Consider the following 23,229-nt stretch of genomic DNA (forward strand, 5'->3'; position numbering starts at 1 on the left):
AGAGTGGCAAAGTAAATATAGCAACACAGTGCTAACCACACTGTCAAAATGAGTATAAGTATGTGCAGGATATTAATAATTACAGTTAAATGATACTCAAAAACAAAAGAGTAAAATGAAACATATGTTTTTGTTTTTAACAGCATCAACCTATTGACTCTGGTTTACGTTTTTGTCACACTGTCACAACCTAGACCTAGAGATAAGATGCCTTTATTTGTGACTTTATTGTGAAAGGATAAAAGGAGGTAGTATTACATTGTTATTGCAACCCTAAGAATACATTTTGTATTATTCACCAGTGTCAGTGGCAGACTGCACATAGAAACTGTAATTACATTATATTTGTATGGATTGATAGCAGATTGCATTCATGAACTGGGTCTTCCCTGCCTTTATAAGAACATTTGATTTATCCAAGAAAATCTATGTTCTTTTGTAACTGCTTTACAGTGGTGGAAAAAGTACACCAAGGTTTAAGGTTAGTTTATTTGTACCCAGGGGTAGATTTGGTTTGCAGTAAATAACAAGGCATTCCTTGACGTCCTTGACAAAAATATTAAAACAACTCCGACAAAAGACAAACATCATACAAACACGATAAAGGATAAAGATAAAAAAAGTAAAAGTGCTCTAAAAATCAGGATCTACAAAGAGAGATCAATAAAAACCCACTTAGATAAATAACCACTAGAATAAATAGTGTAAAAAAAAAAACATATAAAAACAACAAAAACTCTCCGACATGTAACTACAACTTGTTGATCTGAATAATAGCTCCTGCAACAAAGCTATTTTTATACCACTTTGTTCTACATCTTCGACTATAAACCTCCGTCCAGAAGGAAGAAGCTGAGCTGTGCAGAGGGTGGGAGTCGTCATTTAAAATCTAGCTGGTTATCCACTCTCTGGTGTACATGTCACCAATCAGCCTATTAGACCATTTAACAATCTAACTGAGGGAGTTTCTTTTCTTTAAAGAAAGGTATCCAAACCACAACACCTTTACTTAAAGTAAAAGAACCATCACAACAATCTTAAGATACTCCATTACAAGTAATAGTCCTGCATCCAAAATCTACTGACTTATGTAAAAGAACAGAAATATTATCAGCAAAGTGTTCTTTACAGGTCCAGTGTGTAGCATTTAGTGGCATCTAGTGGTGAATCTCTGGTGGTTGTAGATTGCAACTAAGTGAACACCACTCGCATCTGTATTTGACGACCTGGAACAACGGGCTGCAAAGTGTGAAGGAGAAACTACTGTGGTCGCTAAAAACATGAAAGGCCCTCTCTACAGCCAGTGTTTGGTTTGTCCATTCTGGGATACTGTAGAAAAATGGTGGTTCAACATGGTGGAGCCCATTGAAGGCCACCCATGGTGTCTGTGGATAAAAACAGCTCATTGTAAGGTAAAGAAAACACAACAATTCCTATGTTCAGGTGACCTATGAATATTATATTCCATTTTTGATAATAGATCCTCCTAAATGTTACACACTGGACCTTTAAGTATCAAAAGTACTCTTTCTGCAGTGAAATGTCTTCTGTATATATTACATCATTAGATTGTCAATAATGGAGAAATAGTTTGAACTTTTTTAGTTATGTAGCTTAGTAAAGTGGTTCCTGATAGGGTGAGGCCACTTCCAAGGGGTCCCAAGAGAAATCTGAAGGGTTGGAGATCATTAATGGCAGAGGAAGAAAAAACAAAATTCTTCCAAATAAATCTTTATTCATATATTGGACTTTCCAATTTTCTTTACTTTTTTGGTGAGATATTGGATATTTTGAGCTCTTTGGGCCTCAAACAGTTATGTAAACCAACCATATGAGGACTTTTGATGGAACTCACTTATAGACATCGCAGATATCTGAAAAGTGACAAGGGAGCCCCAGCTACACCCTTGTGACCTCTTATTCTGTAAGACAAAGTACAATATATCCCTTTGAAATGTAATAACATAAAATAGAAATACTCAATAAAGTATTAGTACCTCAAAACTATATTTAAGTGCAGTACTTACCAGAGTACTCACTTTCCACCACAGCCCCAAAACCAAAATCCAGAAAGCAATTGGCTGGCATTTTCATTTGCTCATGCATCCACCCACTCAGAGTAACCATGTCTGCCCCCTGGAGACTATTAGCAAGCATGGCTCTGCCAACGCACAACCTGGTCGAATTTCTGCATCACATCTGGGCTCTTCTCTCCATGCCACTGTCAAGTTATTTATGTAGCCCCTCATCACAAGCCTGACCCAAAGGCTTTCCATCACAATAAACTAACCAAAGCTATTGGGCCAATATGCCACCCACAAACAAGATTTACATCCCTAAAAACATGTTTCCTAATGTATAGTGGCATTGACTGTGACAGGATTTTGTTGCCTCAGTGACAAAATAATGTTATTTAAAACATTTTTGGGGCACTTTTGGCCAGTTTTTAAAAAATCATGTTGGCATGTTGGTTGCACTAAAAAAAGCCAAAGGAAGGATGGAGAGGAAAAAAACAAAATAAATAATTCTCAGATACATAGAAAATATCAGTGTCCATGGTGATACGGAGATATTAATAAATAAACTCACCAAAAATTACTTGTTTTTTGGAAAATATTGTTGCCATAGTGAGGCAGTTAGAAGTAGAAGAAGCAAGAAGAATTACATTTTTACATTTACATTTTATATAATTCTGGTGAGTGATGCCTCGGATTTTCTGTTCCTCAGGGTTGGCTATCCAGTGCTGTCAGTATATAAACTGCTACTGGGTGCAAGCAGCCGCTGAACGCTGCTGCAGCACTGCCTTTGCCTCCTACACTCGGATGTTAAGTCTCCCTAGCCCCCGCACTGAGCATGCTCATACAAACCTGCTTCTGGATCTCTAGACAGGAGTTTAGCAGTCATCTGCACATTGAATGATGAGAAGTGACAAGAACAGTGGGAGGCCATGGAGCTGAGATATCTGGCACTGTGAGGCAAAGCCAACAGCTGCTTTACCAGGCCCACACACAAACTCACACCCACACACATTAAACACATACAGGCCCACAGAAATATATACAGTAAGCAAGCTAAAAGACAAAAGTTTGTTATGGTCTTGTTTAAATGCACAAGAGTCTCAGTAAGTTTAATGTGGAAACAGCCAAAAGGTCAGTACATACAATGAATACAGTAACATATGAATACCAACCAACACTTAAAAAATTACTTCAGCCGAGGTATTATACAGCACTACACAAGAAGGCTCCACCTCTGTTGCAGTTGGCTCTAAGGTACAATAAAGGAGTGCAGAGAAAGCTGAATCTGCATAAAGAAGAAGAATGTTGCTTGTACAGCACACTGTGTTACTACTATGAAGGTATAAGTATAATAATAATAATAATTACAGCCTTTTGAGCCAAACAAAAGAAATCTGCCGATTAGAAATTAAACACAAAAAGTAGCTACTATTAAAAGTATACATCAGACTTAAAAACTCTCTCTTTTGCTTGTGTTTAGTCAGATCAATTGGCAAACCCCCGCAAATCTCACTGCACCCAGTGCACCCTGCGGAAGAAATTTGTTTAATTATCCATGGCAACTGCTTTCCTGTTCAGGTCCACTGGGGACATTTAGGACGTGTGACTTAACAAACACCAGCCAGCACTCCAATCAGACACAGTGGCAGCAAACATTTACAACCTTACACTGCAGCCTCAAACGGTTTTAGAGAAATCAAAAAAGGAATCTTTTTTTATGCTTCGCACCTCACCGCCCATCTTACCTCCCACTCAGTTGCATAATGTATGAGGTTATTTAAACCTTCTTATCACTTATCACAAGTAAATAGATAGATAAATGGATAAATAAAGAAATAAAAGCAAGTGCACAAAGATAATGCAAAGATGTCCTGTCTAAACTGACCAATGAGTGACCTGCATTGGTTCTGAATTGCTGATCAAAATCAATGTTTGATCAGTTCTGGAGAGAAATTTGGAATATAGTCAATATCCTAAATAATAAACTCCTTCCCTTAGATAATATATAATATAATATAATAAGTCACCTTCTTATTTTCTTTTATTAGTAATTTTCTTGACATGATTCCACTTCTCTTTCCTGCTCCACTTGATCTTTGTACTGAGGAGAGTCCCTGTGGACTGAGACATCTCCACCTTCACTATGCACCTTAATTAGGTTTAAAAAAGAATCATCAGAGTTTTTAGTCATTTTTCTACTCCCAAATCTCAGAGCTTATTCTCTCTTTCCAGCAGTAACATTTATGAGGGCTTTTTTGGGTATTTAATGACTTGAATTTCTAATGAATCAAACAGACCCCTTAAACTCTCAGTCCAACTGTTTGAGGACATATGTGCCACAATGAGACGAGTCCTGCTTCTACCAGATAGTCCAAAACATGACATTGTCAGTGTATCTATTTTAGATATATCACCCAATAAAATGCTTCCTTCTTCCCTGTGATACAATCTTATCCGCATATTCCGTCGCAAAGATTATTTTTCTTCAGACCATGCACACCGCATGGGGAAAGAATAAGACCTTGAGAGGTCCTCATTATATCTGGAGGTGAAGTCTGCAGAATGAAAACTAGTTTATACTGCCATCTGGTGGAGATACATTGAGAGAACAGATCAATTACTGTCCTGCTTTCTTTGATAAAGGCTGCAATATGCCCCATGGACACACCACAGACATAGCACTGTATCGTTGGGAATCCACTCAGTGAAAAATATGCATGTGTATGATCAGCCAGTCACTTTGAACCTATTCAAATCTAGAATGCTGTCCCTATGAAAGGCACGCATTAATCCACCAGGGGGCCCTATAGGTCCAGATTGTTTGCAGTAATTTGCTGAACAAATGTTTATTTAGGAGTATGCAACATGTAATTGATTTTGTCTGCTTCTGTAAGACAGGTAGACAAGACAGGACCACAAACCGCCTCACTGCACCCAGTGCTTTGGGACCCTGGGGAGGTTTCCATATTTGCCTGGTTGGTAATCCAGCCCCAAGTACTGCCACTTCTCTGCTTTTTTACATCAAAGAAAGCCGTTGACAAAATCGCTACAATTGGTGTCCTCAGAAGTTGTCGCAGTCGACTCACAAACACAGTGGAACCCCTCTGCCTCAGCGCTGAGCATGCCACTGCTACAGTTACACTGACAGCAGTTGGCAGTGATTCCTTTGCCCCTGTGTTGAAGGCACTGCTCCAGCTCATCCTCTGAGACACACAAGTATTGTCATCCTTCTCTATTTAGACAAAGACCTCTATCCCATATCTGGTGAGGCAAGACAGCCGGCACATAACCACCCGTAAAACCACCCTGTGTTGTTTTAGCACTTTGGTTTTTGAATTGTCACAGCCCAGGCTCAGTGAGCTAGACAAAGAGGGAGAGCACACAAAATGTAATGTATTTTAAACAATGTTTTATTTTAAAGCAAGACGAAAGAAACAAACACTTATGAATAAATATGTAGTCTGTAAATCAGTGGAGGTTGCGGTGTTGAATGCATGTGTGGCGATGTGCAGGCAGAACAATGGAAACTCAGACCAAAAAGATAAATGGTGATGGTGCCAGAGAGAGAGAGAGAGAGAGAGAGAGAGAGAGAGAGAGAGAGACAGAATGAGGAACCAGCCTAAATAACCTAAGCTCAGCCTGCCCAGGTGCAAGACGTCAAGTTAGTGGGCTCCACCCATCTATACCTGGAAGCCACCTGCAAAGGAAAAACACAAGACAGCAAGAGGGGCAGAGCTTTAGATGTGCTGGTAGGGGAACTTTGCTACTTTTGGACCCTGCAAGGCTAGCTGCTTCCTCCTGTTTCCAGTCTTTGTGCCAAGCTAAGCTAACCAGCAGCATTTTTTACACACAGACACGAGAATGGTATCAATCTTCTAACTCTCAGCAAGAAAGCAACTTTTTGGAGAAAGCAGTTAACAAATACACCTGTTTATGATTTAAGTGAATCCTGTTCATTACATCCTTAAGACTTACCTTAGTCTAAGCAGCAAAAATGCATGTAATTGTGCCAACAAATACACATTGAACAAAGGGCTACTGTTGTGGTCTGTCTCAGGTGTTGAACTTTTATCTCCTTGATCATATAATCAATCAAAGTCCCGGTAAGACTGGAATAATGTTCTTCTTGTCCTGGTTCTGTCCTCTTTTTTTTTTATTGTTATAGTGTTTCTTGGCACAGTGTACAGTATAGTGATGTTGTTTCTGGTGTGCAATGTCTCATATTGTAATCATATTAAAATGGAAATCCAGAAAGCAGGCTCCAGCCCCACTGTTGGATTATTTCCTACATCACTGTAAACACTGTACCTACGTCCGTCTACTTGTATTATCTGTGCTCTATTAACACAAATAAATAATTGTTCACACTCAGACACACACCAAAACAATAGTCATACAACTAGGTACGCTGAGATAAATGCTGCTCTATTGTACAGCAGGTGGGATTTTATTTGCGCTATAGAGATTTATCATAGGAAATGACAACGTATGAGTAAACAGATAACCACAATGAAAATGAGAGATCAGGTCACGGTAGGTAGCACGGTCAACAGACCTCATAAGCAATGAGAGGAGCACAATATTGGATTAGCACACTTCTGAGCGAGCGATACATTTTCATAAAACACATGATGACGCACGCTGCCTGGAACCATTATGGATCTGTCGGCCCTTAACTCACTTTTAACATGATTAAAAGGCACAGATTTGGTCCCATTATGTCCAACAACAAAAGACTTATATCATGTGGCCTGACTATCTTGGGATGGTGATCATCAGCGGTGGATCCTTTTATTTTCTGGATTATTCCTTTTTCTCTCAATTCTTTTCAGTCCAGGTTCAGTTGCAGCACGCTATTTATCATCAAAAATGTACAGATGCACAGAACCCATGCTGATAAGATTTAAATGGGTTGAGTCTGTTCATGAATGGAATGGAACGTCCCATTATAAATGCGTTTCAAACCAGAACTAATTCATTATGTCACATATTTTTGTATTCTCAATACCTATATAACCTTCTTTTTTCATTAGTTATGCATAATAACATATCTCTGATATATATTTTTAAGATTAGGAATTGTTATTTTTTTGGCTACCAAGTAATGACATTTTCATATTAAACATTCTGTATAATTCGCCATCACAGATACATACAAACAAAAAACATCCTTGCAAAAGTCGAATTGCAAACTTGCATCTCTCATTTATTGTACAAAAGACAGGTGTTAAAAGCTCCATAAAGGTCTGGATGAATCTAAGACATTTCCGTATTTCACATGCTCCATCTATTGTTGAATAGTTGAAACAGCAAGCTGCATGTTTTTTCTTCTTCTTTTTCTTTAATTTCTTTCCAGTGTTTTATATCCAATAAGTGTTAAGAAAAGAAAAGCATCCAAATTTACCAAGAGTGAATGCAAGATTCACAAGTCATTTTCAAATGCATCTATTATTTTCAATGCAAAGGCAAAAAATTACTGCACATTTTAAACAGGCTGTTCCAATGACAGGACCTAAATGTTAATTTCCCTTTTTGTTGCATACATTAAAAATATATAGATTAATAAATAGGCTTTTAAAAGATGTATAAATTAAATAATATGTTTGTGTAAAAATTTTTTTAAACATTTTTGTAACATTTGGCGTGTGTCACTGTGACATTGCCACCCAACAGGGGCTCCAGGAAGTCACTTTGCCAACTGAGATGTAATTTTTAACTATACAGATGTTACTGCAACCTGTAAACATCCCATGTCTTTTACTCTCTCCATGTCTGCACAACGTCAACCTTGATGTGTGTAAATAAAGCCATAGCGCCTCATCTGGTGGATTCTAGCAGGTTTTATAGAGGCAACTCTTTTACCTCCATGTCGCCGCACTCAGACTCTGAGAGACTTTTACTGTGCTGGAGATGTACTGAATGTGACTGGGAACAGTATTCATCCTCCTCAGTTCAGGAGGACTCAGTTGCATTTAATGCTACCAATAAATGGCCCTGCACTTCCATTCTCACTTTTTTACTTCTCTGCCACCTGACCTGAATTAGGGTTAATCATTTTTATTACTTCATTTTATTCTGTCTGACTCTGCTGCTGCTGGCTGGATCTCTTCCACTTTCAGACCTTATACTTAAGAATCCAATGTCTTCACAAGGTTGAGGCAAGTCATCAATTCATCTCAATAGGGATTTCAATCTCTTTCCCTGCTGCAGCCTACTGCAAGAGCTGGCTTCAGCTACCATCAACAGTACCAAGACTCACATTAAACTTCCATTACAATCACACTCAGCTTGCCTTGTATTGTTTTTGACTGTGCTTTAAAAATGGCATGTTACCACTGACCAAATAAATCAGACTTACTTTTTCAGTAGTATCTACAATACATTGATAACCTACGCAAACGTGTATTTGATTAGATGGGTTTAGATAGTACTTAATAAAAAATAAATGTAAGGGACAAAAATACTACAATAAATATGTTAAATACAAAAAAATATATAATTTTACTATTCAAGTAAAAGCAATCAAATATTTCTTGGTACCACATCTTACAGTGTACTCTCCCTCATCCTGTATTCTCATTCTGTTCTTACACCACTAAGCACTGACTGTCAATGGGTTGTAGTGTCAAATTATTTCAAATGTTGATGTCTACACATGACAATAATCCATAATCCAACATAATGATGATTTCATGGATGTAGATTTCATAGTATTGTGATGCAGTTTGTGTACAGTAGAAGTCTTAGAAAATAAGTCAGACTTGTTGGGAGCAGCATTACTAGAAATTATTAACTTCAGTAATGCATTAATCATAACTCTGGCATTTAATGGTGTTGCAGGAATGCATGAATAATTAAAAGACATTTTTGATGTATTTTGTCTGAATGTCTTGTCCAGTTGGAGTTCAAACTTTCAGTAAGCCACCCTGCTCGGGTGAAGTCAAACATACACATATTATACATATCCAATCAACTTGCTGGTCACTTATTCACTTTCATTGACAGTGTTGAGAGAAGAGAAAATAAACAGTTTGCAAACTTTTAACCACCTGTGTCTCCATGCAGCTTGCTGGGAAACTTATTGAGTCACCCATTCATTCCAGTTACCTCTGCTCTGCCAACTCTTTATTTTGAATTACATTGCTGTCAGTGGCAGACTCAGGCTGTTTGAGGGGCAGGGGCGAAAAAAACTAAAAAGGGCACCAGCGTGCAGAAAGTTGTGACGCATTTCTGGTGAAACAGCTTAGTCAGCGTTAGGACATTTTGTCCAATGGAGGGGCACCCTGGAGGGCACTTCATCATGTTTTCTCCACTGAAAGGGCACCCTGACACATGTCAAATAAATAGACATTTCAGTATGATGAATTTCATTGAAGTACATTTTCATGTAATCAAGAAAACACTGGCACCTAGACATTAAACACATGGACTACTTTTGTATCCAGTACACTAGCAAAACAAGTTCATGATGTTGTGCTTTGAGTTGTACATAAACGGTATCATCTGTGGCACTATACACTAAACATCTAACTGATACTGTAAATGGTTAGCTAATCTGGTACTGTGAGTTGTGGAGCAAGTTTGTAATTGACAACATTTTGCTGACAAAATACATTTCCAGCAATGGAACAACAGATCCATGGCATTTCAGCTTGGTTCATCGGGGATACCATTTCTCTCATGTAGGGTGAGGCTCTTCCCCTCAGTTTCTTTCTTAACTGTGTCTTTCTCAGACTGTTGGGGAACCCTTTGTCCATTAGTAAAGGTCAATCGTTTCTGCACAGAAACACGAGTAAGCTGCAGCTTTCTGTGAGACAGTCCTCTGCAGCGAAGCAGCTCTGCATAGGCCCTGCGGAAATCCCTGTTGAAGGCTGGGTACAGGATGGGGTTAAGAGCTGAGTTAAAATAGCCCAGCCACAGGACCACAGAGTGAAGTGTATTAGGGGGGTTTGTCTTTTCCTTTATGCCCATGCAGGTGAAGAAGGTGAAGTAAGGGAACCAGCATATGACAAAGGCCCCCAGTACAGCTGCCAGGGTCACTGTAGCTTTGTGCTCTCGGGCTATGGCTGCAGTTGATGCTGCGCGTGCAAATGATGGAGTGGCAGCACGGATACGGCGAACCTGAAAAAATTGGTTAAGAAAAGGTTAGAGAGCCAGAGGACACAGAATATGAGATGAGCTCACCTACTGGTCTGATAACAAAGGATTTATTTCAGCAATACAATACAAGTAAGTAACTGTGACTTTGTGAATGTTATCTTTCCAGTAAAATGCAGATCGCTAATATGAAATCATATTTTGCCTTGATTTCCAAAATAGTAGCCTCACACAGATGCAAAAAGCAACGCATGCCTTAAGTTATGACCTTTTATATCCCACCTCAGGAGGCTTTACAAAATGAAAATAAACACTGACCTGTTCTCGTGCCACTCTGAATATGCAAAGATACATTCCACACATAAGCAGCAGAGGCAGGTAAAATGAGCTAAAGGCATAAATAAGAACATAGTTGTTATTCCATTCAAACTGGCAGTAGCGTCCCTCCTTGTCCTCATCCCCCATGCCCCAGTCCAAGTGTTGCACTCTGTAGTCTGCTGTGTTCCAGCCCAGGTGGATGGGCACAAAGGACACAGCCAGTGACAAGACCCAGATGGCGATCATGGCCAGTGTGACCCTTAGACGGGTAACTCTCCGGGAGTAGCTAAGGGGAGCTGAAATGGCTAGATACCGGTCCACGCTGATGGCCAACAGGGTCAGGATGGAGGATGTACACAGTAGGACATCCAGTGAGATGTAGATGTTACACAGGGCTCCTCCGAGGGGCCATTTCCCTCTGCGCAGCTCCACAGTGGCAGACAAGGGCAGAACCAGCAGACCTAGCAGGAGATCTGTCACTGCCAACAACACCACGAAGCAGTTAGCAATGCGCCAAAGTCGACGGCTGAGCCCTACAGCCAAACATACCAGCACGTTCCCACCAATGGTCAGAATGATAAAAGACACCAGGAAGAGCCAGCGGACAGCTGTTGAGATCATGGTCACCTCCTTCTAAGGCACTGGGTCACTGAGACAGTGCTACTGTACAGTAGAAAATGTTTAAACAGGCTCATCCAATTATCTCAAAAATCTCTCAACTACTGCCAGTTCACTTTTCCATGAGATGATCCTTTCCATGGCTCCTGTGCATAAAGGAAATCAGGAGTAGATCAGAGAGTGGAAAGTGTTTCCCAGTCATCTCTTTTATCTCAGTGCCACTGCCATTGGCCTCTGAAGTAAACACGTCCCTGGTGAAGAACAATAACAATGATGATTACTTGAAAGACCCATTCACAATATTAATGGCATTTTAATCATTTCAAAAGTAAAGCTGTGTTTATCCTTTTGACATTAAATGTCTAATTGCAGCTCCCTGGTAAAGGTCAAATTACCAAAAATGGTCTCTGAGCAAATGTAAAAGTATGTACAAGGCTTGGGGACACGGTTTTCTGTCTTTCTACAAAGAAATATATACGGCCACATTTATTTCCAAATTAAGCTTTTATGCAGGGTAGACGGTTGTAGGTGGTGTCATGTGTAGTTCAGCTTTCTCTTTAGTCTTTATCATTCCTACTACTTTTTTTGGAACTCAATTCCAGTTTCACCACCTTCTGGTCTACAGACACACATATCTATGAAACAAGTAATGGACCTGGATGATTAACAGCACAGAGCAAGATAAAGCGAATGTGCCTTTGTATAAACATAAGTTAGGGTTGGGGAGCTGTCCCCTGGACAGAGGACAATTTGCTGCGGAGAGAAAGCTTTTGCGGAAGCGTGGGCTGTGCTGTATTGTGCATCATTGTCAGGCTAATTCAAGACAAGATCTTAGAAACAATCATAAAACATTCAGTCACAGTCTAAGGAGTAAAGTAAACAAATCCAATCTCTCCAGTCTGAAAAAAAGCAAAAATTCCTGTGTATCCAACCACATACCTTTCGTTTAAAATGCACTTTAAGACATTTAATTGGCTACTTTTAGAATGTTAAAGACCAACTTCAAACTTCTTCACTTAACATCTATTTTTGGGGATAAAACAGGTGAATATTAACATCAAAGGATGTATGGATGACTAAAATATGATCTGGACCACCAGACTGGTCCCAGTCCTCATCATCAGATAACATCCTAAAATCACTAGTCCTTTTACCACGTGCAACCCCGAAGGCCATCTTTATTAACATACAAGCTAAACAGATTTCTAGTAAGAGCTCATTTCATTTAATGATCTCAATCCATTTGCATGTTTCATGTTTCACTTGCATTACCAGAAAGCTTTACATGTCATCAATCAATCAGTAGGCAAAATGTACAGTAAAGCAAATTCTAGTACTACTGGCCAATATAGAAAGTAGCCCAGCAGTTTGACAGTGTATACATTCTGCATGTTTAATAGTGTTGTTTTTTCATTTGTTAACTGCTTCCTTATTACAGTAAGGCCATCCGATGTACTCCCATAAAAAATGGATGATGTTTGGCGTGGACTGATAGTTCTCAAATTCACTAATTAAGGTTTGATGATTAATGATTATAAAGCAGACGCAACAGCAGACTGATAGTGACATTAGATGAGAGGTACTTAAGAGGCTTTAAAACACACGTGACCACCATTCATCCTACTGGATTCATTTTATTTTTAAAACAAATTAAAGAAGAAAAGAAAGAAACTTTGCTTAAAGAGCACCATCAAGCTTTAAACTTGGCATAAATATGACTGAGCCTGTATTATCGAATTCATCACTTCATGGCTAAATCCATACAAGCTCCAATGGTGTTTGACACAGTTGATACCGACCTCTGACCCCTCAGACCTACTTGAAGAAGAGGGGGACTTAAGACATTAAGTTAGGGGAACTTCTATAACATATGAAAAATTTGTTTTTTTCCGAGTGAGGGGTTCGTTTTTTAGCTCTCATACAGCTGGCATACATTGATCAGCCATAACATTATGACCACCTGGGCAACCTTGTGGTCATAATGTTGTATATAATAATGTTATGCTGCACCATATGCAACAAACTGTGATGCACTTTGTGTTCAGACACCTTTCTATCAGAACCAGCATTAACTTTTTCAGCAGTTTGAGCTACAGTAGCTCATCTGTTGGATCGGACCACACGGGCCAGACTTTGCTCCCCACGTGCATCAGTGAGCCCATGACCCTGTCTGTGGTTCACTGCTTTTCTTTCCTTGGAGCACTTTTGATAGGTACTGACCTCTGCAGGCAAGGAACACCCCACATGAGCTGCAGTTGTGGAGATGTTCTGACCCAGTCGTCTAGCCATCACAATTTGGCCCTTGTCAAAGTCGCACAAATCCTCTCACTGCCCATTTTTCTGCTTCTAACATGTCAAAGTGAGGACAAAATGTTCACTTGCTGCCTAATATATCCCACCCACTGACATGATAACAAGATAATTCAGTTCACCTGTCAGTGGTCCTAATGTTATGGCTGATCAGTGTATGTCCATCAGGACTGGATCATGCCTTAACCAACCTCTCTATCCAGACATGATTCTAAAGACACAATGACACACAAGCAATATTGAATAGTAGGTACTGTATATGGTTGACACAGATAACAGCATATCAGTACCTCCAACCTTATCACACCTGTTAAACAAAACAAACTTGCTTGCTCATTCATGTTTAGTTTAAGGAAGGATTGTGACCCCATTCAGGGTTTTCCCAATACAATATCATCCCTGCAGACATGATGATATGAAGTGTTTACAGTGACAGCGATAAGAGCAGCGGTTATATCGTCATAATGTTTAAGTCAGGATAGAGGAAATGAGTAGTGTTCAAATAATGATGTCTATAATGATGAATTATAATGAAGAGAGAGAGAATATATATATACCACATGTGTTTTAGGATTTTACACCCACTGTTCAGTGAATTTTAATTGCTTCACATGAGATATGGTTATTCAAAAGTTATTTGTTTATTTATTAATAATAATTTGAATAATACTTTACTCTCAGTGCACAATAGTTTAATCATCTCAAATTAAATGTTTACATGATGTTTTCCTAATCTACAAGTTAATTGATTTATATCCATTGTTTCCGCTGTACGTGGCCACTCAGAGAATCCAAGGTTTTAAGGTTTTTAATAATGTCAATAGATTCCCCTCAGGGATAAACACTTCTTGTTTCCATGGTGACTTTGTGTGTTCAGCACTGAAAGAGTATAGATCGAGCTGTGTCCCTCATCAGCCTGCTGCTCCCATTTGGGGCTAAGAACCGGGCTTCACTGACCATAAAGAGTCGGTCAGATATAAACAAATGATCCATGTTTGTCTCCACTTTCATTTCGTCCTGTTGCTAATGCACCACCAGACTAAGGTATCAAGTGAAACATAACACTATATTACCATGATGAGAACCTGAGATCATTTTACAGTTCATTGCATAATTAATTTCTTGCTTCCCAGACAGTCTCAGTGGCAAAAGAACATGCGTTAATTTTTTTGCAAGAATGTGCCAGAAAAATTCATACAAACAGACATTACTATACAGAGGACTGGCATTGAATACTTTGGAGCGACAGAAGCCTGTCATGTGATATTTACAATAGAGCCAAAGCTACATATTGTAAACTATAGCTGTACATGACCAAGTGTAAACACATATTGCACTCACAATGCTGCATGCCACCACTCTTATAGCAATGTACAGCATATCTCAATTCTTATGTTTTTGCTTATTAACAATAACCAGTTGACAGATAGACTGGTGTCATCAGACATGGATCTGATCTACAAAAGATATCACGTACACTATGACATCATGTTTCTGTTTAGCAGCTGTTGATATAATAGAAGTATATCTGCACACAAAGCTGGGCATCATGGAACAACTGAAGTCTAGCTGGTGAGCTAGATGAGTCAACAGTGTGTGATAACAATGTGGCAAAACATCCGGCCACAATGACACAAGGTGGGCCAACAATATAGATATCTAATTTAACAACACGTGAAAAGTGAAACCACTTAGAGCAGTATGGAAAGTCCTTTGGCTATTTGCCAAAGTCGTGTCCAAGGAGAAGTTATATGATTTGTGTACAGTGCATTTGGATCTTTGCCTTGTCCTCTGCTACAGAGCTTCTTGTACTTTTTGTGCCACTAACTGAAGAAAGAACATTTTCTTTCCATTTGCTTATCAAGGATGCATTGATTCCATTAAGCAGACCAGTAACATCTTTTGAGAAACATAAATTTAATTGCTTTGTGGCTCACTGGAACAACTCCCACATGATTGCTAGTAATAATCATATCAACTTGCTACACTGTCATGTTTGACCTAAATCTTAAATGAGTGTAAGAAGTCAGCAAGAGAGAGTGATAAAACATTAAACTGTGAAATACAAATTAAACAACCTACAACCATAGTAAAAAAAATCTGAGTTGGAATTGGTGATGTTCAGTTATCAGTGTACATATAACTGCACACATATCAATCTTTGAGTAATTAATATCAGACACATTGAAACTAAATTAAAAAAATAAACCCCACTTAAAATAACAGTCACATGCGGCTCCATACACCCAAAAGTGACTATGTTAAACTTAGTGACTGATTCCCCACCATTTCCATCCTTGTCCAACGTTAAATCCTGACTAAAACCTACAGCAAAGAGACCAACATGCAGAGCAATTAAAGTGAAACTACAAGCTAACTCAAATGAGCAATGATGTTCTAATAAATGGCACACATGCATGCATGAAATTCAAAATATGTCCTTTGTGTTATGGCTTGTGTGATCAAGCTATAGGCTATGCTGTTTGATCAAGACAAAACTACTCACCTACATGCTCACTAACAGCATGTGAATGTGTAACCAGAGAACAGGAGACATAAATGAATCACTTAGCAACACATTCATATATACATAGAAATATCTGAGTTGAACACCAAACTCTTCTTGCAAGAACCTTTATGACTGGGAGTTTGAAAATGTAGAGTGTATGCTTGGTTAACCCTTAGTGTTATTTCTTCACATAAAGTCCAAAATAAAGTTGTTCAAAGCATGTTGACTCACCTCACATGGTTTGTCTTAAATGTTGGTCAGTTCCCCTTTCCAGATCATGAATGTCCAGCTCTGTTTCCTTGATCCTGCTTAAGTATAAATTTCTCTCTCTCTCTCTCTCTCTCTCTCTCTCTCTCTCTCTCTCTCTCTCTCTCTCTCTCTCTCCCTCCCCTCCATCTCTCTCTCTCAGTCACTGCTCTCAAATGCACTTTAACTCCCTCTAGTGCATTCATTCTGCTCATGAGCATTGTCACTGTTGTAGCCTATAAGATTATATGTCAGCCCATAGATTCAGTTGGACACGCACAACTCTGCTTACAACAATTCAGAATGGTTTATTTTCCATTTCAAGTAACTCAACAGATTAATATTGCATTTAAAAAAATGTTTTTCTTAAAAAAGCACTCAACACTAAATCTTCATTGCATGTAGTTTTTATAGACTCTTTTTGCTTATGCAGTGGGCAATGGGTTAAAGTAGGGGAGAGTGGGGGAGTATGAACAATGTTTTACTCACTTAAAAAAGGTAATGACAGTTATTTCTCCAGTTAAGATGCAGTAGGTTTATATATTGTAATTTAGGATGTTGTAGATCACTGGTAGTCAACAGATTATATAGTTTTGAAATTATGATTTGCTAAAAAAGTTTTTGCCCCCCAAATGGCCCCACTGAGGTGCAGCATGTGGAAAGGATATGTTGAGCTAAAGCAGCATCACATTTGAACACTTTTATATGGTTTTTGAAGGAAATGGAACGAAAGCAGTAAACAGACATGCAATCCCACCTTTTGTGACACCTTAACTCAATGATGGTTAACAAAACTAAAAGTCTACAGCCGTGCTTGCCATTGACATGCACAAGGCTGGGATAAAATTAACTGAGCAACAGCCTTCTTCAGCTGAGAAAAAAATAGTTGTTTTATTTTTGCTGTTGTGGCTGCATACATACGAGTAGCCTATAATTGCTAAAGTTAGACCAAATTAAATCACCATATCATCCAAACTTAAAGATAGATAGATAGATAAATAGATAGATAGATAGATAGATAGATAGATAGATAGATAGATAGATAGATAGATAGATAGATAGATAGATAGATAGATAGATAGATAGATAGATCCAAACTTGGTATTGGCACTGTTGTGTGAGGGTTCAGGGTGAAGTTGTGGAAACTAATGATATAACCACAATAGGACGCCATGTGAATGAAAATCTTGCCTTATAGTATGCTACCACATGAACCACTCTTATCTAGCTAGCTGTTTGACAAATAGGCAGCAGGGTCAGGGTTAGGGTTATTTTTTCAGGTTAGAGGAACAGCTTCTCAAAATGTGCATCCCTGATGCCAGTGGCTATCCAATAGTTGTTGAGATATTTCAGTCCGGACAAAAGTGGACAGACAGACTGATACTGCAATCCCACACTGCTAGCATGGATAAAATGTATAGGAAAGAATCTACTCATTATCTGTCTACTGATCCAGGTCATCCTAGCCTGTGAGTTGTTAGTTAGCTATGCTATGACCTTTCTTTAATATCTCAACTGCAGGCTGTATAATCCTGACCACTTCAGCATAAAATCATAAAAAAAAGGTTGTGCCTACCTCTTATTGAAATGAAGGGCTCTTCCAAAATATGTGGTCACGTGACAATGTGTGTTAATGGCTTCCTTGAAACATTGTGTTGCTCACCTTTCCCAGCAGAACCTTGCCTCTAAATGAACCAGTTAACAATTAAAGCAAGTTGGAATAATCGTGAGATTGATCAATAACATTAGTAACTTGGAGGTTGTGTCACACTGTACTGATGTGGCAGAGTCACCAGCCTCCAAAAACTCCCCTCCAGGCAGTGGATATCTGGTAGCCTACTCAAGTCACGTAGTTGCCTCACACTTTTAGTGTGGTACACACAAACATATTAACATCAAGTTGTATTTTTAAGAAAAGAATATAAGATATATTCTTAATTAGAAACTTCCTTTTTACTGTTTCTTTAAATGCATGTTTAAATACAGCTGGGAAGATCAGCACGGATGTTGATGGCAATATTGATATAATAAATCCAAGAGGGAGCCATAAAATAATGGATTTAGGGAGGAGGAGAAGGCCTGAGAATCACAGAGGCTGCTAAGACTATTTGTTTAACTAGAAATAGCAATGTGCTCCACTTCAACACTGACTAGGTCAACAGGGGCAAATTTCTCAAGTGAGTGTTCGACTGTGCTGTTACTTCAATTAAATGAACTAATTTGAGCAACGCAGAAGCAAAGAATTGTGAAAATCTTCTTACTATAATCAGTTAAAGGTCCAGTGTGTAACAGTTAAGAGGATCTATTGGCAGAAATGGAATCTAATATTCTTAACTATGTTATTATCAATGTACAATCACCTGAAAATAACAATTGTGTTTTCCTTACATTAGAGTGAGGCGAGGAGGGAGTGTGTTGCATATGTTCGCTGAGTCAAGGTATATGTCTACTGCATTATATCCAGCAAGAGACTCAACATAACTCACAACCGAAAGACACAGACAGCAGCAGGTATTGAACAATAAAAAGATAAAAAGTTGCAACCGAAATAAAATCAGATTTTCATTTAGGTGTTCATAGTTGAAGGAAATACAGAGTGCTTCATCTTTATAATGAAACAGTTAGCAGACAGTGTGACACTGTAGGGGTTAGGGCTCAGTGTTTCTATTCAATTTTGCCCATGCATCACAGTAACCTTAGAAGCTCTGCAATTGTATTCTTTAAATAAAATATATATGACATAAAACATCAAGCATTCCCTTCTTTAATTTTTATTATACGCACTGTGATGATGTTCTGTTATATGTTTAAATATTCTGACTCTTGTCGTCCTCCTGTTGGACATAAGTAGGTAGTGGACTGTGGTCTGTCTCGAGTACTGATCTATGAGAGACAGAGTCAATAAAGCTTCACTAATCTGAAATATGCTAAAAATGGATTGTTTCTATGCTGACATCTAAGCAGTGGTCAACATTTTAATAAATACATTTATTTAAGCACAAATTTGAAATAGTTGAGTATTAACATTTCATATAATTTTACTCCATCGTAGAGGACTGCATTGGAAGTGGGATCCCGCAGGACCCAACGCAAATCTTATGGTCAACCTGGGATTTATCTTGCACCCAACAGAAGATGAAGATTAAATTAAAGACAAAACAACGCAAGTCTGGCATTTGGAGACATTTCTCAGTTGTTACTGACACAGTGAAATAACATCTTTTCACCTACGGGACAGGAGGAGAAACAAATTCTCTATTGTGTGGGAGTGAATGGTCAGAATGCTTGCCATAGTGGGTGGGAGTGGACATACACACAGCTGGAGCGGGCGGTAATGGTTTAGTTACAATTACAATTACAATTACTATATATTACTACATATATTTTTATGTACAAACACACAATTCTTTGAACAAATATGATATTAATGGATTAAACTCCCAAAAGTTAGCCTTACCTTTACAACAGTAAAATCCTTAATACATCAGCATTAATAATTTAATAGTATGATATATATTAGTGTAACATAGGCCATTGTTCTGCATGGAGTACTTTTGATACTAAATTGTTCTAAAAAATACTTACACACCTTTATTTAATTAACATTCTCAGCACTCAAATAAAATGATGCTGCTGTGCAGTTGCATGCTTGTGTCAGAATGTCGTACAGTATAGTTTGTATGCCGGTGATGAATGTGTAAACTTCGAGAGAGGAGGCAGCATTAGATTATTCTGGCATAGAATATGATTCTTCTCAGCCATTAACAGGAATTAAAAAGGCCTTCCAGCTGTGTTTTCTGTCAATCATCTTCATTCACACGAGTGTTCTAACAAGATGTGAGTGAGCCTGAAGTAATGTTTCTGACTAACAAGCTTTTTATCACTGTTTCAAGGCCGCTAGTCTGACCTGCTTCGTGTTGCTGCACTTCCAAATCCAGACTTTCTTCTATCATCAAAGCTGTCTTCTAAATCAAATCAAAAAGACTGGTTCTGGTTGAAATATCTCAGCAACTACTAAATGGATTGCCATTAGATTTTCTACTGATATCTAAGTTTTCCAGAGTATAAATTATAATGACTTTGGTGATCTTCAGACTTTTCATCTACAGTATTTCTCTTATTCAGTGAAATACCGTAACATCTGTGAGATGGATTGGCACAACACTTTGTACAAACACTTCCAGATAATGTATCCTAAAGACTTTAGTTATCCCCCAACACTCTTTTTCCTCCACCACCACATCCACGTTGACGTTTTTAATTAACAATGAACTATCTGGACAACTTTCAAAATGGTTTGCCATGAAATTTGGCACAGGCATTCATGTTAACTACAGGATACATTTTAACAACTTTGGTAATCTGTTAACTTTTAGCACAATTTAAAGGTCAAAATATTCCTTTGTCCAGGACCTGCAAAACAAATGACATTCCCATCGGCCTCAGCTGTAGTTTGTGTTTAGTGCTACACACTAAACTAACTAATTTTACTTTCTGACAGCATTAGTGCAGCTGTAGACTCTCAGAGCCGGGTCTTGCTTGAAAACTGGCTGTATGATGCATTGTCCAACCACGTCAGATGGTTATGGAGAGGGGAGAGATGCACTTTTTTAGACAGTCTCCTGAAAGACAGAATAGTGTTGCGCTCATTTGCACACATCAAAAGTGACAGAAATAGTTGTGTTAAAGGTACAGTGTGTAGGATTTAATGGCATCTAGAGGTGTAATTACAGATTACTCCTCCTTCGCTTCACCCTCCCCTTCCAAGCGTAAAGGAGAATCTCTGTGGAAGGCAACCTGCAGCATCTGAAGATATAAACGTCTCATTCTAAGGTAATTAAATATATAATGATTCCTATATTCAGGTGATTATACACGAATGTAAACATACCAATATTTTACGCCATTTCTGCCAGTTAATGTTACACACTGGACCTTTAAGAATGGAAAGGGAGAGCTTAAGAGAGAGGTTCAAACACTGGCACTCTCACCCCTACACAGCTGGCCAATAACAGCGTGAAGAGGGTGTGAATGTGGGGGAGGAGGGTGTATTATAAATATAAATAGTGCACTATAATAACACTAACTGTTAAAACATATTTAGCCTTAAGAATGTGCTTATAAAGAATATTTATGGTCTACAACTTTCTTTTCAATGCCCAATGGCCTTTGTTTACATTTAGATTATGCAGTATAGCTTTAAGGACTGTGGAAATAGGGTTGAAGTGGCACATTTGATGGAGTGGGACTGGGATCATACAGTCAGTAGTAGAGCTAAACAAACAAACAACATAAAATAAATGACAAAAACTGCATGACTGCCGCTGTTGTTACATGTTTTGCATTGTTTATCCAGGAAGGCTGATTTTTAAAAAGTTGTTGACATGTATTAACCATTTGGTTGCATTCTGTGTGTTTCGTGTGTGTGGTATCACTGTGTAATATGATCCTTTTCAGCTAAAATGAGTCACCCTGGGGCAGTGAAGGAAGTCATTACCAGATATGGAATAAAAAAAAAACACATTAAAAAAAGTTTTAAAGAAGTATGATACTCGCATGGCTTTTGTGATCCTGTATTCTTTCTCTGATTAAAAACAATGGAGTGATTTGTGACCTCTAGTGATTATATAATTTGTACAAAGACATTTAAAACTGGTCCTCTGAGTGTGATACATGCCACAATCAATGTTTATTATGCCATTCTTAATAATGTGGCTCCACACTGTGTAAAAGAAACTGAATATACCAGCAAGACTATGCTATGTGCTATGCAGGATTATTAAGCCAAATTATAACACGTTCAAGGCCATATAAAAGCCCCAGGCAATTGCCTGCTCTGTTGTATGGAAATTCAGCCAGTACTCGTTCCTTCCTCTTCCATTATGCCCTGTCATATTCCATTTCCATCCTAGGGGAAGCCAATCTCTGACATCTCGGTGGATTACTGCTCCTCCAAAGCCCCTCTGGAGGACACTCGACCCTGGGAGGAGGAGTGAGAGTAAACCCTAATCTGCCCTCTTCCACCCCTCTTTGTCCCCAAGGAACACTGCCAGTGCATCTCCACGTCAAAATGAGTCATTAGTTTTGTCTGTGACTCAAACTGGCGGCAATGTTTCCATAAAGAGAAACAGGGAAGATTCTGTAGTGTCTATATTTGGTGGATATTATGGCAGAAAAGAGGATGCATATTAATAAAAAAAGCTAATATAAACAGGCAAACAAATACTGACATGGGAACTGAAATCATCTCCATAGTTTTACTACTGACTGGAAACTTGGCATACCTACGGAATTTTTTTCCACATTTGGCATGTATCTGCAGGAGCTGTTTGTCCACATATAATGAGGTCAGAGCTACAAGTCGCAAATTTGAGCACGCATACTTAAGAACCATACTGCTGTCTCAGTGCATCCTGACCACCCCATGATATAATCTAATTGCATATTATCCTCCCAGCACAGACAAATAGATACAGTTTCTTTAGTACCTACTTGTATCTGCATGCAAGCGCTTTTTTGTTTTTATCTCACTTTAACATTTAGTTTCCAATTTGCAATGTAGCAGACTATCAAATAAGCCAAATTTGAGTTAGGGCCTTATATTTGACCTCATTTCAAATTCCCAATAGGTATCGCGGGCAACACAAAACTCTGACACATCTAAATAATCTTCAGTGTAGTACCTGAGATATGAGAAACTGGAACCAAACAATTTATGTTACATCGATTAAAAAAAAAAAAACCATCTTATTCTACATTACACTTTTATACAAGATCAATACAAAGTAATTCTATCACACCACTTCAACACCATTATCAAGTTATTTCTTACTCTGAAATGTAATACTTCTTCAATTAGACTTTTCTCAACACCTGTGTGTAGGGTTAGAAATTATTTCCCATATATAATGTAATTTATTAACTTAGGAGTTGCCTTCACAATAACGTGCCAATATGGTACTATAGAATATCATGGACAATTCAGTAAACTAAGCTAAAAGAAAATCATCAGAAAGAAAGAAATGAATACATTTAAAAAAGAAGAAGAACATGTGGTATGTGGTGAATGCCTAGCAAAAAAAAAAAAAAACAGACAGACAGACAAACAAAAAA

The 23,229-nt window shown here is 38.4% G+C and overlaps 1 protein-coding gene across 2 annotated transcripts; it reads right to left on the reverse strand.

Annotated features, from left to right (window-relative positions):
* Positions 1 to 8,332: 8,332 nt before the first annotated feature.
* hrh2b (histamine receptor H2b) lies at positions 8,333 to 16,167 on the reverse strand. Of its 2 annotated transcripts, none has more exons than XM_051401216.1 (3): positions 16,102 to 16,167; positions 10,434 to 11,302; positions 8,333 to 10,139 (listed from the first exon to the last, which is right to left on the reverse strand). In XM_051401216.1, the coding sequence occupies exons 2-3, from the start codon at positions 11,052 to 11,054 to the stop codon at positions 9,666 to 9,668; spliced, it is 1,095 nt and encodes a 364-aa protein (XP_051257176.1). In that variant the 5' UTR covers positions 11,055 to 11,302; positions 16,102 to 16,167; the 3' UTR covers positions 8,333 to 9,665. The 2 variants fall into 2 exon arrangements, with proteins under 2 accessions (XP_051257176.1, XP_051257177.1); XM_051401217.1 differs by having other exon boundaries at positions 16,107 to 16,133.
* Between the last annotated feature and the right edge of the window lie 7,062 nt (positions 16,168 to 23,229).

This window comes from Dicentrarchus labrax, unplaced genomic scaffold (genome assembly GCF_905237075.1).
Source record: "Dicentrarchus labrax unplaced genomic scaffold, dlabrax2021, whole genome shotgun sequence".
NCBI lineage: Eukaryota > Metazoa > Chordata > Actinopteri > Moronidae > Dicentrarchus > Dicentrarchus labrax.

Excerpts from the sequence above, each read along its gene's own strand:
- hrh2b (XM_051401216.1), bottom strand. The coding sequence starts at position 11,054 with ATGATCTCAACAGCTGTCCGCTGGCTCTTCCTGGTGTCTTTTATCATT. Across the intron at positions 10,140-10,433 it reads TCAGAGTGGCACGAGAACAG|GTTCGCCGTATCCGTGCTGC; the intron begins GTCAGTGTTTAT and ends CAATTTTTTCAG.